Genomic DNA, 18,899 nt, shown 5'->3' with positions numbered 1-18,899 from the left:
ATGTGTTGGTGGTGAGTTTTAATTAATCAATATGTTGAAAGACTATAAGCCCTGAATTTCAATTCAACATTTTTGAATTGGAATCTAATCCCCAAACAAATCAGACAGACTTTTAAAACAATGGCAAATCAAAATAAAAACTTTAAACAAACTCAATTATTAGTAAGAAACGTTTTCTTGAATAACCTGGTTTTTATTTAGTTGTGGTACTGTTATACAATATCGGACGGTGACAAATTTTGACCACATGAAAATGTTCCTGTTCCGGACCATATGAGTATTTGGATCATACGCGTACGGCTATGACCATATGCGTATACTCATATGGTCCGTCCGTACGCGTATGGTCGGACCATATGAGTATAAAACTCGTTTGGTTATTAACGGGCCGGACCATATGAGTATTTGGACCATATAGGTATTTTTTTAAAATTACATTATAAAAGTTTCAATAATACAAAAACTTTATCTAACAAACCAATCACATGACAATGTATTATTTTATAATTTGAATACTACGTAAAAATTTAATATTGATGACATAGATAGTTTTCATCGCTAATTACATTCTTGCATGTAGGCTTGGGGTGACATTTACTTCCACACGGTATCATAGCTTTTTTGCATTAGCAAGTCTTTGTTGTGCATGATCCTTTTCATTCACACCTTTTGTTTGCGAGTGAAACGCTAGCCTTTTTATAGCTGTGTACAGTGATACCGAGGTCTTAAGCCATTCCTATATGTCTTCGGTGTTTTTAAGAAGCTCTAGATCTCAAATATCGTAACATACATAACAATACACCATATTCACAAGATAACATAAATAAACTATGTTACTTTCCAGTGAATTTTTGTGTAACAGTTCATTAAGAAATTTTTGGAATTTTTTTTTTTTAAGTCGACATATTGCCATTCTCGCGTAATAACAAATCGGTAATGACCATCAGTAAGAAATATGTTTATTATAGTTTTGACAAGTAAGTAAAATCAACTATGTGAAACTCTTAATTTCTATTTAGCTTATCTTTTTATTATAATATAATAATAAAATTACCTATATGATAGCGTCTTTTTAATGAACGGTCATACAATATGAAAAGTTTAGAAGTATTAAAAGTAAACTGTAACAGAGTGTTAATTACCCCGACCATACGCGTACGGTCGGACCATACGCGTATGGTCGGACCATATGAGTATATACCTATATGGTCATGACCATACGCGTATGGTCCAAATACTCATATGGTCCGGAACATTCCCATGACGTGTCAGTGGTGGTCTTTGTCATTCAAATATTTTGTTTCTTTATTTTGTGATTTGTAAAGTTTTTTTTAGTCTTATTGCCTCTTAGAAAACGTAAAATAACAAAAATACGGAACGTCAAGGGAAAATCACAACGAAAAGTCTTTGATAAAAAGGCACACCAAACGAATTGTAATCAATAAGCCCAGGGACAGGCATTTCCTGATGTAGATATAGAATGGGGATTTAATTCTGGTTTACTAGCAAATATTTCACTTGTAAGAAAATTCACATAGAATTCCACTATGTTGACAACAATATTATTTAAGAATTTATTCACTATACTTGTCTGCAATCACGAAAATTTAGTAAAACTCTTATCTTTCACATAGAACCTTATAAATATTATGCGAAAAAAGGTGTTGAGAAAATTTCATAATTGACGGCGTCCTGTTGGTATTGTTTATAGAAAGTATTTTATTTACCTTACTTGCAATTATATCTGGATCTCGCGAAGTAAAACATTCAAGAATACATATAGAAGGAGAATTTATGTCTTATTTATTAATTTTAATTTTACTAATATGACGAACGACTAAAATGATGTACAGTGTTTTGTTCGTGTTACAAATGTGTACAGACATCCCGATTGTGTGTTCTTACTGTACATGGATTTTATATCTGTGTTTTTATATTTCTTTCAGATTGTGGTAAGTCTATTTGTTCATTTTTATATTTCTTTCAGATTGTGGTAAGTCTATTTGTTTATTTTTATATTTCTTTCAGATTGTGGTAAGTTTATTTTTATTTTAATATGAATGACACATGGAAGAGACTACCGTTCCTTACTGTTTCACAGAATTTCTTTTCGATTTTCGATTTTCTGTTCCCTTGTAATGAAGCAGTTTGCAAAAACTAGTTCCTAGATTTAAAAAAAAAAACCTCTAACTTTTTTGACAGACAAGCCCCAAATGTAACAGGAATATCTTTTTCCAAGCTCAAAGAGTATATTAGTTCATAAAATATGCTTTCAAGAACATATATTATTCTACATGAATAAAATTACATAAACAAATGCTTGCAATCAAATTTATAATAAAATTGAGAAAGGAAACGGGGAATGTATCAAAGCGGCAACAACCCGACCATAGAGCAGACAACAGCCGAAGGCCACCAATGGGTCTTCAATGTAGCGAGAAACTCCCATACCCGTAGGCGTCCTTCAGCTGGCCCCTGGAAAAATATGTATACTAGTACAGTGATAATGGACGTCATACTAAACTCCGAATTATACACAAGAAACTTAAATTAAAAATCATACAAGACTAACAAAGGCCAGAGGCTTCTGACTTGAATATGATAAGTATTTATATATACGGTTGGAACAATATCTCACCGTAACAAAGTAAACTAATGTATCAACAATGATATTGACAGTGGTTTCCGTTTTATTCCAACTGAATGCCAATAAGATCTGAAGTCATAATGTTACGTGCTGCACGAACAAGCCGGTATATCGTTACAAAAAGGGTTTCAGGCCAGTCATATAGGATGTGGAACAGCAAACCCACATAGCAAAACGACCATAAAGCTTTGACAATCTACTTTACATATACAAGTGGCAGACAACATTCGAAGGCTATTAATGGGTCTTCAACGCAGCGAGAAAATCCAGCACCCGGAGGTGGTCCTCATCTGGCCTCTAAATAAAATTGTGTACTCATTCGGTGGAAATGGACGTCACACTCGAAAAATATATAAATTAATTACTATTAAAAAAACATTCAAGACTGGCTTTGTTTGGTTTTCAATTTATTCCAAAGAAATTTAAAAATTAACAAACTGGAATATTAATTATTTTAATACATTAAATAGTCCAATTAAAGCTAATAAAATGTTAAAATATGACAAAACAATTAAATTAACCTTAAATTCAAATATATTAAGATGTTCAAATGAAAATATTGCCAAAGAATAGTCATTTTGAATAGAAGAACAATTAAAGCGTTTCCTTTGGGAATTGGCAAGTGTTGAGTTATCAATCAGTTTATGTTTTTTTCTTTCTTTTTTAAATATTCAATAGATAAATTTGTAGTTGTATTTTAAGTTATTCAATAGAGGATTTGAAAATTACATTATTTTTACATTTAATATATCCGTAGATGATATGAAATATCCGACATATTTCCGCTACATCTTTCGTAAATTTACTGTTATACCGTGAAACATTAAAATCTGCATGTTTTTTTTGGTTGTTGTTTTTTTTTTACCTTCAATTTTATTCTGAGGACAATTCTAGTGAATGCATTAAAATGGGATGAAATATTCAATCAGGTCGAATTCATGGCTTTCAAATATATAGATTTGAAATAGATGAGTAATGGCAGAAAAACATAACAAAAACAATAAAAAAATATTTACGTTCTTACAGGATAGGCGAAGCAGTAAACCTGTCTTTTTTCCAAAACAAACGAGTTTATTATAATCTTTTTCATGAGTAAATGAGATGGAAGATACTTATGGGACATTTACATCTCATAAGTAGAAGAGAACCTGAAAACGCCATGACAAAATGGAAAGAGAACAACAACAACAAATGAAGATCATCATAGAAAATTACCATTGAGCATCACGAATTAGCTAAATAGAAATATCTGAATAATGGCTATCAATATAGACGTATTTCTCAACTTGTTTTGTTTGTAAACTAAAAGATTTCAATTTAATTTTGATAGCTTTTGGACTGTCAGTTCAAAGCGTAATATGGTTTTATTGAGTGAGAAAAAAATAATGACAAAAGGCAATATGCGTATTTACAATATTTCTGATAAAAAGTCCTCATCTGTTGCTATCAAACGGTCAATATTAAAGCGCAGCGTTTGTTCGGGGTGTATTTTTACGGTCAGAAAGGGAAGTATGAGTCTGATACATGATACAGGGATAGTCCCGTCATAGAAAATTATAAAATGACGAAAATACTGAACTCTGAGGAAAATTCAAAACGGAAAGTCCCCAATCAAACGGCAAAATTAAAAGCTCAAGCTGATCATCAAATGAGTGTACAACAAATGTCAAATTCCTGACTTGGTTCAGGCATTTTTCTTATATAGAAAATAATGGATTAAACCTGTTTTTTTTTTAGCTAGCTAAACTTCAAATTGTATGACAGTCGTATACAGTTTCATTATGTTGACCACGATGTATTAACAAAACAACCAGATAAAAATGTCAAAAATAAGGTAACAGGAGTCAACATTGTGTTATTATCTTAATCACTATAAAACAAACAAATACTAGTACATGAGCAAACATTTGCCATGGCACCATAACAAAATGACGGGATGTATAAGCACAGAGCCACGTCATTTGTAAGAAAGAAACCCCAAAAAACATTGGTGACGTTTTACAAAGTCTGATTAATTACTGCATTGACTTGAATACAAAATAGGTTAGGAGTATATATATCCCACATGCAGGTTTAATGTTACTAAAGTAGGGGAAATTAATAATTAACAACAACTACTTTGAAACTAAACAATGAAATGAATTAGGTGATGTGTTACTTTTACAATAACTACATCCTACAGGATGGGTAGCGAGGAGAATGTTATCCGGACCAATATGTATCGTACTTCAGTATGAACAAATAACACAACCGTCATGTCCTTGTGCCGGGATCAAGTAAGTTCAATAGGAAGGATGTCTGATCTCACACTTCGTTCAGTATGGCATTTCAAAGTTAAGCACGTATTCAACACATCAGATGAACTTTTTAAATAAACTCATCATAGAAACCAGGATTAAATTTTATATAAACGCCAGACGCGCGTTTCTTCTACAGAAGACTCATACGTGAACCTCGAATCCAAAAAAAAATAAAATAGATGGACGGCTTATGTCTATTTAAGTTAAAAAAAAAAACCGGACTAGTTGTCGTCTGTGTATGTAGTTCATATGTGTTTCTCGTTTCTCTTTCTTATATTCATTAGACCGTTGGTTTTCCTGTTTGAATCGTTTAACACTAGTAATTTTGGGGCCCTTTATAGTTTGGTATTCGGTGTGAGCCAAGGCTCCGTGTTGAGGCCGTTTCTTGACCTATAACGGTTTACTTTTTTAAATTGTTACTTGGATGAAGAGCTGTCTCATTGACACTCATACCACATCTTCCTATTACTATATAGTTTGAATTTTGCAAAGTCTTTTTTAAAAGACTTACTAAATTTTCAGCTGTATCAAATTTGATTCGTCCACTGGCTTAATCACCATTTTACTTTATAATTGCAAGCCATGACAAGAAAAACACTCCGACTTTTGATACATATGTATATACTTGAAGTATAAAACTGAGAATGGAAATAGGGAATATGTCAAAGACACAACAACCCGACCAAAGAGTAGATAACAGCCGAAGGCCACAGATGTGTATTCAACGTAGCGAAAAAAAATCTCGCGTATAATAGCTCAATTTATAACACGTTTGTCTATGTGTTACATATTTGTTTTTCGTCCTTTTTTGTACATAAAGTAGGCCGTTAGTTTTCTCGTGTCATTTTGGTCTCTTGTGGAGAGTTGTCTCATTGACAATCTTACCACATCTGCTTTTTTTACAATATACTTAATATATTGGTTAGTGTTATAAGAAACATTCTTGTGAATAAACACAATACATATTTTGGTAATTTTATCTTGTGCTATTTCAGGGACATCGGTGGCCAAGTGGTGAAAGTAATATCTAGCCAGTCAATACTGAGGTTGTGAGTTCGAGCCCCGTTCGTGCTGGTGTGCTCGATTTCTATCTTAATTGGCTTAATTATCCTATCGGAGATCGGTGGTTTTTACTGGACACTCCGGCTTCTACTAATCATAAAAACGGGCCGCCACAAAATATCACAAAAGCGGTGCTTATAAATAGCGTTACAACACAGAAAATTAAATCAAATCAATCTAATGCTATGTTTGAGTGGTCGATCAATTGGGTTGCCTTTGTCTTTGGTCAAAAATACGGCGTACAAATACAGCATACTTGTTTAAGGATGGAAGGGTCAAAATAAATTGTAAGACAATTATCATAGATATAGGAAGATGTGGTATGAGTGCCAATGAGACAACTCTCCATCAAAATAACAATTTATAAAAGTAAAACCATTATAGGTCAAGGTAAAACCTTTAACACGGAGCCTTGGCTCACACTGAACAACAAGCTATAAAATTACTAGTGTAAAACCATTCAAACGGGAAAACCAACGGTCTAATATATTTAAAAAAACGAAAAACACGAATAAATTACATAAACAAACTACTGTACATAAGATTCCGGAATAAGAACAGGTGCAAATATTTGCAGCGGGATTAAACGTTTTAATAGTACCAAGCTTTCTCCCTTTTTCTGAAACAATAGTATAACATCACAACATAGAAAAACACACGATAAAATATTAATTGGAAGGCTTAACTCAATCAAAAAATGTAAATTAACACACTATGAAACGCATTGAATTTGAACAGACATAATTGAAACAAGACCACATAAAATGGACATAGAATTTCTTGGACTCGTTTTACTTTCGCATAAGAATTATAAATGGTATATCATTAAATGCACCCAAAGACGTATTCTTTACCATACTATGTAGGGAAAACTGAGTTATCAATTTGGGCATCAGCTGTGTTAAAGTGGTAATCAAAATTAGGAATTAATCTTTATAGTTCGGCAACATTTGTATATTGGCTTAAAAATGCAGTGTTTGGTGAGATTGGAGTATATTTTTCGTTTTTAGCCATGGCGTTGTCAGTTTATTTTCGATTTTTGAGTCTGAATGTCCCTCTGGTATCTTTCGTCCCTCTGTCTCATACACGAGAGTACCATTGTAATTCAATAGAAAGTGTAACCTGATCTTAACCTATTCTTTTCTATCCCTATCTGTTGTTGTGATGGTGCATACGCAAAAGGACAGATGCATCAACCAATTAAGTACAAAAGGCTGCGACCGGGCAAATTACGTATCATATAAAATTGACCACGCAAAGATTGACTCCTGAAGATACATTTCAGTTTTCTTTTCTGTCATTATATCTTCTAGTAGTCTCATTATTTTGTTAATGGTGTACATGTGATTTATCCCAAAACTGATACCGGAATTACTAACGTGTAGTTGATGTGGTAACATCCATTGTAACACGTGTGTAAGTCGTGTATTAAAACAGAGGCAAAGGATACCAATGGGATATTCCAAATTCTTAGTTGTAAACAAACTGAAAATGCCACGGCAAAACAAACCCAACAAAAAACAGTAAAAGCATACAACTACACAAATAATAACATAGACATCTAACAGGATACACGAACCCCGCGAAAAAAGGTTGATCTTGCGTGTCCCGGAAGTGAGAGCAGATTCTGATCCACGTGTTGCTTATTAAGTGAACACTCGCTGATATTTCTACTTCCGTAGGTCAAATTTTACGGGATTAAGGGAACGAAAATTGGAACGTATCTGTCGTCGTCTATGAAACAGATATTACATAGCGGTCAAATAATTCGTATTGGCGAAACGTTTTCAAAGGGATGATTTCAACTTCACATCTTAAAAGCTTTTGTTTTAATAGCCTCCTGGCGAGCAGCAACCTTCTTATAAGGAAATCATAATAGGACTCGAATCGAATCAACTAAGGGATATATAAATAAACTCATCATAAATACCAGTATTGAAATTTAATGTTTGCGCCAGAAGCGCGTTCTGTCTTTAATTCATATGCAGGCGCTGCTAAATTGTTGCTGAAAAGAAATGTGAAATTTACAACTGGGAAGCTATAATCAATCTTTTGTTATAACCGACCCTCATTGTCAACTTATTTCTTGATGTTAGTCAAGATAAGAGGCAGACGCAACTTTTTTTTCTGTTCTTCTGTGATGCCATTTTCAAAACATTAAAATATGTTTTAAGATGAATCTGCTGTAACCTTATTCGACATTTGTTTTCCATTCGTTAGATGTGTTAAAGCATTTAATTTTGCCATTTTATAAACAATCTTTCCGTTTGAATTTCCAATGGAGTTTTTTATTTTCGTTTTTTTAATTTTGTTATGCATGGAAGAAAAGATATCAACATGAATATTATAACTATAACAAAATCACTTGATTCTATATCTTTTTTTTCAGATAGTTGTACTTAGGAAATGAACAAGTATTTGGAGAAATTGACCAATGTAACAGCATGTTGTCATTGGGGATTAGTTATAGTTGGTGCCTATTTTGTACTTACTTTTCTGTCAGTGGGATCAACATGTGCGATGGGAATATATTATATCTATATAATGGACAAGTTTAAAGTTAACCTAACATCAGCAACAGTTATAGGAGCGTTGAATACGGCAGTAGGACATTCAGGGGGTAAGGTACCGTATTATTAGTGAACGAACATCTTGAGTTAGCTTTTGATTAGAAAGGGTTTATTAACAATGTACCTAACACATACTATATTACGTTTTCAAAGACTTTTTTATTTTATGAAAAAATTAACTGAGAAGAATTGAAATCGGAATTAAGACCAGTTGTTTCGAGGCAATAATCATCTAAGGAATGTCGTATGATCTTGTTTCTTTTATTTTTGTCTGTTAAAAATCCTAAAAATAAGAAGATTTTGGAACTTTGACGTTGACGATCGTTTAGTGTAATCTGCTTATTTTTGCGTAGATTGGTTGCTGTCGATTTAAGTTTTAATACAAAATCACTATAAGAGAAGTTACAGTTTCCTTTCACAATAAGAAAAAAGTCTTAGGTATCAATACGTAAATATGTCAAACGATAGAAAATTAGATTGATCGAATGATCAGTAAACTAAATGATAGATCATGTAATATCAAATATCGATACATTGTACATGTAAAATACTCGAATGATCTAAGTATATGCAAGTTTTCTTGAATATTAATCAATTCGATATCAGAAATCGATACATGGAGACGTGAAATTTGGATTGATAGAAAGATAAAAAAATTGCACGGTAGAATAGTCGATATCAGATATCGATACAAAAATAGTCAAACGATTTAATAACATTAACGGTACCAATTTTCCTGCACCAGATGCGCATTTCGACAATACATGTCTCTTCAGTGATGCTCGTAGCCAAAATATTTGAAATCCAAAGCTTATAGAAAAGATGAAGATTGATTGAGGGTAGGATAGGCTGATGAAATGGAATAATATTATGGATACTTGCATACGCCACACCATAGACTGTTAGATTGAAGCAAAGTTGTGTGAAATGAATGTTAAATTGAGAAATGTTAGATATCGATACATCATACTATTTTAACTGGTAATTGGTCGACGAATAATAAGATTTATGGAATGATAATTAAACTGATTGAAGAATAAGTTGATTGATCAATATCATACATCGATACATATATGTGTCATACGATCAAATATGTGAGTTCTGTGCATGTCTATATGCATGTACAAACATGTATCAAGAGATATATCAAGAAAACAGTACCAGCATTAAACCAATAACAAGTAACTTATGATTTCCCAATGTGCAAAACATATGTATTTATTCAATCTACGTTCAACCCGATTGTGGAGTTTGTTCATTGGTTCTCATACGATATAAAAATACATGTACTGTAGTGTATGCTTATAAGTGTAACAAGTTATCAAAGATACCAGGATTATAATTTAATACGTCAGACGCACGTTTCGTCTACAAAAGACTCATCAGTGACGCTCAGTTCAGAATATTTATAAAGCCAAACAAGTACAAAGTTGAAGAGCATTGAGGACCCAAAATTCTAAAAAGAGGGACGAAAGATACCAAAGGGATAGTCAAACTCATAAATCTAAAACAAACTGACAACGCCATGGCTAAAAATGAAAAAGACAAACAAACAACAGCACACACGACACAACATAGAAAACTAAAGAATAAAAAACACGAACCCCACCAAAAAACTAGAGGTGATCTCAGGTGCTCCGGAAGGGTAAGCAGATCCTGCTCCACATGCGGCACCCGTCGTGTTGCTTATGTGATAACAAATCCGGTAAATGGTCTAATTCGGTAGGTCACATTCATGAAAGGGAAGGGGATTGTAGTTACGACGTAAGGAACATATCCGATATCATTTGTGAAACGGTTATTCCATAACGGTCAACCAACCCGTGATGGCGTCCGTAAAATTTACGAAGGGATGATTTCAATTTCACCATTTGGAACTCTTGGTTTAATAGCTTCCTTGTGCGCAGCAACCCTTTATCAAGAAAATCATGATAGGAAATGCAAGCACGGGAATATCGTATCAATTTGGAGATATATACCCCATATGCAGGTGCTGTTGGAATGTTGCTACTTAGAAATGGAAAGTTCACAATTGGAAAGCTGAAATCATCTCTTTTGTCGTAAAGTTTTGTTTTCAACCGACCCTCATTGTCAATTTCTAGATGTAAGTCAAGATATGAGGCCGACTTAACTGTATCTGTAGTATCCTTTATCTCTAGCTCGATTGGATAGATGCGTTCCCCATAGTCACCAAATTTTGAATTATTTAGTGAAAGAACATAATCTATATAGCGAAAAGTAGAGTTAAAGGATATTGCTAACTTCTTATCTTTCTTCCTAAGAAGTTCCTGCATGAAGTCAGCCTCATAATAATAAAGAAACAAGTCGGCAAGTAGAGGGGCACAGTTTGTTCCCATTGGAATGCCGACAGTCTGTTGAAAAAAGTTATGCAAAATGCAACTAAAGTCATCTATGCCTGGAATAAAAAAAGTTATTTATTTTAGATACTCCAGTTTATTGTCCCGAAGAGAAATTATAATTTCTAACAGAGTTTTGTCAACAACGAAAACATTCCCACATATAGTAACAATTGATTAACCTATGTAACGAAGAGTAATTGTATTCAACTCATCAAGATTGATATGTCTCAAAACTCATGTTTTCTTTTATGTTGCACATATCACTTGTCTATTCCAGCCATCATTGCAATGCCCTTTGTTGAAAAGTTTGGAGAGCGACCTGTTATGATCCTTGGAGGAGTTTTAAATCTAATTGGGTACAGTGTGTCTACATTTGTGACGTCATTTCCTGTATTATATGCAACAATGGGTATTATACCAGGTACATATCAAGTAAAGCAGTTTTAAAATGTTCGACATCGATTTTTTTTTTATTTTTGGAAATAGCAGTTTATTAAAACAAGAATCGGATTAAAATTTGAAATACATTGAAAAAAAAAAAACCACACTCATTTTCCACGCCTTTAGATCGCATTCCAATACTCTTCTCATGACTGCAAACTCAGCAAAAGATTCGTATTGCAGTTAAAAGATTAAAGGTTATTTTTCGTCTAGTCAATTTTGGTTCGTTAAAAGGTTGCAAGTTTGGTCTGTAGGTAAATAGAAATTTCCTCTGGGTTTGCTTGATGTGTAAATACACAGTCATATAAGATCAGAAGTATATTGATAAGACATTTTGCGCCGTAAAGTCTTTTGGTTAGAGTATTTGGATATTGTTTTGCATTAATTTCATATTCATGCACCAAAATATACTCCAGATGATAGCACTTACAATGTAATTTTTCTGTTGTCAGATGTTTTAAGACTTGTTAATAGTTTTTCTAATAATATTTTACCAAACATTAATATGTGCATATAGCATTGTTATCTACAAAAGTGTAAGATTCAGATAAGTGTATTTGTAAGCAAGAACGGAGATACTAGGTATTACTAAATACAAAATAAACAGCAAATGAACAGCTCAATAAATTGTTTCTTACTGTATATGCCTTACAGAAACATTTATTTCCTGTTTAACAAAATTTGAACTTTGGTGATGCATCCCTCATTTTGATAGCTGTATGGATAATGTCATATGAACAGGGTTTTCCCCTTTTTTTAATGTTAAACGTAAAATAATAAAACTCCAAAGAAAATAATAAACGGAAAGTTCCTAAACAAATAGCGAAATCTAAAGTTCAAACACATCAAACGAATAGATAACAACTGTAATATTCATGACTTTCTATTGAAGCTGGGATCACTAACACATCCATTACCGACAGAATATATATATTCGATAAGGGTTGAAAAGATCGGTAAAGAATTCTAACTTTCGTGTGAAGAAACATGTAGCAAAAAAAAACTCATCATAGATACCAGGACTAAATTTTGTATATACGCCAGACGCGCGTTTCGTCTACAAAAGACTCATCAGTGACGCTCGAATCCAAATTTCCCTTTCTGCTCCTGATTTAACCACCTTCATAATTTTGTACAATGATATGTAAAGCCATACCGTATCAAAAGGCAAAATGTTTCGATCTGCTTTTATGTTTATTCCATACAATATCCATTTGGTTCAACTCAGCTGTGTTAGAAATTTTCATTACTATATAAAATCTATGTCAACATTTCAATTATCAAGTATTTTCAGGTCTTGGAATATCCTTTTCAAGGGTCAGTATAGTAATTGCAGTTAACAGATATTTCCAAAAAGCTAAAATGCTTTCCGTATCATTTGGAGTAGTTGGCGCCTCCGTTGGTATGCTATCGTTTCCACTTTTAATTAGGTTCCTTGCAGAACTATATGGATTGAACGGTGCATTACTTATTCATGCTGGTTTGTGTTTCAATATAGTAGCATGTGGGGCAACAATATTTCCATCTAAACGGAGGCAATTTAACAAAGAAAAGAGTGTAAGTATATAAGTTGATGTATACATAGCAAAAGTGTTAACCTTCGTTTGTTTACAATTACATATATAATATGTTTGATCTATGAAAATGATATTGAAAAATTCAAGCAATTTTATAAGGATTTGGAAGAAAAACGAGATCAGAATCTGGATGTATTATTTGAAGAATTTTAGGTTGCACCTTGTAAATACAGCTACTTCTCAAATCAAGCTTTTTTAAGGCAGTACCCAATATTCAAAGATAGTTTGTTTTGTTTACTTACTTGTTTCCAGTAAAGGGAGTAGTAAAGAATTTTAGTAAACGTTTAAACTCTTAGCGTTTCAATGTATATGAATAATGAAATTTTGCCGCACAACTCTATGTTTTGACCTTTACAAAAAAGTAGTGTATGTGAACATCCCGTTCTAGCATATAATGTGTAATAAAACTTCATGGTAAAAGTGCCATTTTAACAATGAAATAAATGGAAATTGCATTTTCTTCATAAAAAAGTGCAACATTTAAATATATATCGCTTCTCAAAATCCATATATATATAAGAAAAAAGTATTTGTTTCGCCGTTGGGATAAGCTTTTGTGCTATTTTACCATCTTCAATCAACAAAGCTTCATGCTTTGAATTTCGACAAGTAGGTATGAAATTTGATGTTATTAATTAATTTCCTTTATTTTCTATGTATAGGATGAAGACAAACCGTTAACATGTGGTAATAAAGAGACTGTAGGTTTTTCATTTTGTTTGCAACCACCTTTTATAGCTTACATGTTTACAAACTTTCTCTTCATGGCTGCATTGTATATTCCAACCACGCAGATTCCAAAACATGCTGTGTCAATTGGAATAAGTGTCAATGATATTTCACTTGCAATAGCAGTTAGTGGAATTGGAAATATGTTTGGCCGAATATCTTTTGGCGTACTGTCACATCGTTATGAGAGCCATGTGGTAAAGTTATGGATAATCTGTTTGACTTGCAGTGGGCTAATAATGTTAATGGTACCGTTTTCAACAAAAGTGGAAGAGTTTACGATCTTCATGATTATATATGGATATTTTGAAGGTAAATATATTCATAAGAAGGAACGGTTAGTGTTGTGTTTACGAAATGCTATTGAAAAGATTTTGATTTGTGATTATTTTTTTTTTGTAAAGCAAACTCTTAGTAGGAATTGTGTACTATATAAATTTACTATTCTATGGTTAATCTTTAATCAATTGATCTGTTTTTCTAAAGGAGCATCTAGTGTTGGCTGGAATATTAGTCTGTTCAACTTGATCAACCTTAAGTACTACGAAAGAGGAATTAGCATAGCTTACTTTGTAGCTGGAATTGGACTGGCAGTAGGAAGTCCTTTTACAGGTAAAATTATAAACTAACTTCGTCCTTATTTGGTCTTTTTAACTTATGATGAGCCTTTTGCAGACGAAAGTAATTCTGGTGTACGAAATTTCAATCGTGGTGTCTTTTAAACGTTTATCATATGTTTCTGACTTGCAACGCCAATCGCGCATCGGGTATGTTTTTCTCATACGATATGCAACTGCTTGAAAAATCCGGGTTTTGTAAAAGAACGTCTCGTCTTTTTTTTAACAAAAAATACTAAGACCTATTAGTCAGTGTCAACTTAACAAATCATAAAAAATAGTCTCGAGTTAAGGTAATAGGTGCTAAAGCCGTTTATCCTTTTATTTTACCTTAGTTTCTCCGTTATTTGTCTTCGAACTATAATATTTTTTTGTCGTATGATATTATTGACTAGGTATTATTGCATCCATTTTGTTTCACTATTTGACATTATTCATGGTTGGTGTTTAATTCACATTCCTGGTGAGTCTTTTGTAGACGATGCGCGGGTCAGGCGTTAACATTGTTGTCTTGGCATACGTGAAGAGAGTTATTGCTATTTACTACACCCTTTTTGTTAGACAAATTTGTATATGAAAATAAGGAGATGTGGTATGATTGCCAATGAAACAAATATCCACAAAAGTTCAAATGAAGTTAATTTAAGCAAGTATAGGCAACCATACAGAGTTCAACAATGAGACAAACCATATGTTCGGCTTATTAATGCCTTGACATGAAAAGAATGAAACAATTAAATGGAGAAAAAAACTAATGGCTTAATTTATAACGAAACAATTTACGAAAGATAAAAATTACAGACATGGACAAACGAAAACCACTGAAGTACAGGCTTCTGAATTAGGACAGTAATATAAAGAATGTGACGGGATAAAACTTTTTTATGGTCACTCAACCATCCCCTAACCTGGGACAGGGTTGTAACAGTTCAACATAAGCAAGAACTATAAAGAAATTAATTTAAAGTGTGTTCTCATATTTTGTAGCGTTCCTGAGCGAGGAGTTCAGTTCAAATGGGATATCATACTATATCGGATGTGGAATGTTTGTTTTAGGTGCCTTCATCATGATTCCATTTGCGTCAATATCAGCCAAAACAGATAACGTGTTGCCACAGCCTAAAATACAAAATGAATCTAACTCAACTGTATATGGTTCATGTTGAATATATGTCGAATTTTGAAATTGTAGAAGTAAATAAAGTCACTTATTTAAAACACTCTTTTAATACTTAAATAAAAAGAACAATGCCTTGTTAAGAATACAAGAATATATGGAAACATTTTTTGGAAAGTTGTGCCTTATTCTGTCTCTCCTATTGTTCTTCTGTGTAAACGGAATTACGGCTTTAAAATAAAATCTCGATACAACTTGAAGCTTATGTGACGTGACCATTTAGATTTGTCAAGAAAAAGAATTTCTTTATGTTTATTTTGTGAATTGATAGCGTGTCAATATTATGAGTGCTGTTGGGAAATAACTATTATATCTTATGCACGAATAATGTGTTCTTATGTGAACTTAGTTTGTAAAACCTAATTGCACTTTACAAGTATAAATTTCATTAAAGTTATTATATATATTCTAAAATAAAATTAAGAATAGAAATTGGGAATGTGTCGAAGAGACAACAATCCGACAAAAGAGCTGAAAACAGCCGAAGTCCTCCAATAGTTCATTTTGCAGATAGTAAGGCAATAACAAAATAAGGAAATAATGTGCCCCTTTGACATTGTACGCGCATATATTACGCAAAGATCTGACGCAAAGATCTGACTTAGTTTCAATTACAAAAAATCTATATTGTGTTTATTAGGGGGTCTATTATTGATGTTTAGGTTTGTAAATCCTTAAAACATTCATTAAAACTTGCATCTGCTTATCACATTATAATACACATTTGCTCATAAGTGTACTGAAAATTCAACACTTTTTAATAGACCCATATGAAAAAGACACTTGAGATCAAAACTGAATAATAGGAAAGGTTAAGATGTTGATTTAGACAAATCGTGAATAATTGGCAGCTAAATTCGACAAGCTGCACTATAAACATATATGAAACTTCGTTGTTGGACATCGTTTTAGATTTGGATATCTATATATGTAACATATACTCATAAAACATATCAAGTAATGGAATAAATTTCTAAAATGAGGAACAAAAATTGAGAATGGAAATGAAGAATGTGTTAAAGCGACAACAACCCGACCATAGAGCAGACAACAGCCGAAGGCCACCAATGGGTCTTCAATGTAGCGAGAAACCCCCGCACCCGGAGGCTTCCTTCAACTGGCCCCTAAACAAATATATATACTAGTTCAGTGATACATGTAACGGACGTCATACTAAACAGCCGATTTTTTTCATTACAGTTTAATTTTTTTTTCTTTCTGAAAATCATTTGGAGATTATTTCTAGATAAATTTAATGTTTTGTTGACAATTGAAGGAGAAATGTATCAATTTCATCTTTCATTTATGAACATATTTTGTCGAAGAACTTTTGATATTTTGTTTATCAAACACGGATGAAAATCATTACGTAACATTTAAACAATAAAAATATGCAAAACCAATCACTAAAATAAATAAACATGTTTTGTTAATGTTTTAGTAACAAAGGTGTAGAAAACCAAACAAATCATACACTTTTAAAATGTACATTTCTACACTTTAATGTTTATTGAAAATGCTCAAAAAAATAAACCCACCATTAAAGATTTTAAAAAGTTTAAGAATAATAATCCTTAAAAGATGTACCCTCTGTTTATTTTGCCATATAATAATTACCGGTTATAACAATTACAAGAGTCAATGACCGTTAACAACGCACGGGAATCTATGCATTAGTATCTCAAGAATGTTTAAAGAATAATGCTTGAAAAATTTATCCATGAAGACAAATATGCTACTGAATTTTCATTTTTTATGTACATTATTCCAGATTTCTCTAATCTTAATTGTTAAAATCAGTTAAATAAGATGTAATTACTATTTATGATATCTTGTAAATTACCAGCGTGTATCAAGATAGTTTTAATTTTGGGAGAGTTCAACAAATTTGAAAAAAATATTTTTGAATATACTTTTTTTTATCAACGACATAATAACGACTATATCACTTTTTCAACGTAACATAATTGCTCTAATCAATCACTTCAAAAACATAAACATAAAATTATTTTTAACCGGATTTTGACCTTTTTTGTGAAACTATATCAGCAGACATTATACAATTTATTTTTTTACACCACCACACGTAATACTATATTTCACGTTAAGTCTATCTCGTTCGTCCAAATCAGAAAGGTGACCACAAGATAACAGTATAAGTAAACAATGTGTAACCATATCCTTTAATTTAAACTATATAATATTGTCATTTTGCACTGTTTAAAGTACACCTCATGTCAAACTTGGTAAATAGAAAAAACTTTAAGAAAGTTTGCCACGCCTTCATTAATTGGCGAGCTAAAAACGGCATTTACTAGAATTATTAGTAGCCAACAAAAATCAACGAGCCCATATCTACCCTGATTGGTATCAGAGTTGTGTCTCTTAGGCGGATGGCTTTACTAAGCTATAGACTCCCGTCTTACCAATAACCAGTTGTTTCTCTCAGACGGATTGCTTTACTAAGCTATCGACTTCCATCTGACCAATAAGCAATTTATCATGTAATTACCAACTCTTTGCTGAAATGTACCTGAAATGGATATGGTTGATTGATGACTCAATTTTAAATACATAGAGTCGTTTAAAAGTAAAGAAAAAAAACTATCGCTAACCTTTTATTATAAACATGTCTCAAAATATAATAACAAACCATATAAAAATGAGGAGATTTGATAGGATTGCCAATTAAGTAAAATAAACATGACACCAATTAAAAAAAATATAAATGAGAATAGGTCACCGTACGTCTTCAAACGATGACCGAAATACATACCAAATAGTTACATGTTACATATAATAGTCCCCAGATGACAAAACGTCAATACAATCAATAGTTCTCACCTTGTACTCATGTTTTCCTTACTACCGAAATATGACCGTCATTACAAAGTAAAGGTTGCTGAAAACACTAACATACATGCAAAAAGACATAACTATTTCAACAAATGAATATGTAAGACAATAACCAACGCTTGATTCATTACATGAAAAATGGTATTAAGGACAAATAAAGCTAATATTTTTGCAAAACAAAACCCCAAATATTTTATTTCAAAGATTTTCGTTATAAAATTTTATACATAGATTAAATTGGGAATTTTGGTCAAATGTTGTGTTATGTCTTATCTTTTATTTATTTTTTTTTGTTTTCTGTATGTAAAAGTAAAGATTATTAATCAGCTAGTACATTTATATATTTTTTTACTTTGGAACTATATGCACAGAATTTATTTGTTTTTTCCACTGTTTGATTTGATTAACATTCTTATAATGGTTAGAAAATACATACAATATCATTATATTACAGGCAAATAGGATTCCATGCAATAAGGTTTGGTTTAAAGTTACTATTCCTTATGCTCCACATTAAAATGTCATTTCCATGAGTTTGAAATGTCATTTAAATAAAATTTGAA

The 18,899-nt window shown here is 32.2% G+C and overlaps 1 protein-coding gene across 4 annotated transcripts; it reads left to right on the top strand.

Moving 5' to 3' along the window:
• Positions 1 to 1,745: 1,745 nt before the first annotated feature.
• Positions 1,746 to 15,521, top strand: LOC143067335 (monocarboxylate transporter 13-like). 4 transcript variants are annotated; one of them, XM_076240500.1, is made up of 8 exons: positions 1,746 to 1,952; positions 5,943 to 5,993; positions 8,399 to 8,629; positions 11,217 to 11,360; positions 12,675 to 12,937; positions 13,620 to 13,998; positions 14,173 to 14,298; positions 15,291 to 15,521. In XM_076240500.1, the coding sequence occupies exons 3-8, from the start codon at positions 8,416 to 8,418 to the stop codon at positions 15,467 to 15,469; spliced, it is 1,305 nt and encodes a 434-aa protein (XP_076096615.1). In that variant the 5' UTR covers positions 1,746 to 1,952; positions 5,943 to 5,993; positions 8,399 to 8,415; the 3' UTR covers positions 15,470 to 15,521. The 4 variants fall into 4 exon arrangements, with proteins under 4 accessions (XP_076096615.1, XP_076096614.1, XP_076096618.1 ...); XM_076240499.1 differs by lacking the exon at positions 5,943 to 5,993; XM_076240503.1 differs by lacking the exon at positions 5,943 to 5,993 and having other exon boundaries at positions 1,746 to 1,956; positions 8,403 to 8,629.
• The last annotated feature ends 3,378 nt before the right edge of the window (positions 15,522 to 18,899 follow it).

Source organism: Mytilus galloprovincialis, chromosome 3 (genome assembly GCF_965363235.1).
Source record: "Mytilus galloprovincialis chromosome 3, xbMytGall1.hap1.1, whole genome shotgun sequence".
NCBI classification, from domain to species: Eukaryota; Metazoa; Mollusca; class Bivalvia; order Mytilida; family Mytilidae; genus Mytilus; species Mytilus galloprovincialis.
The sequence above is the reverse complement of the archived record's forward strand: the minus strand, read 5'-3'. Positions and strand labels throughout refer to the sequence as shown.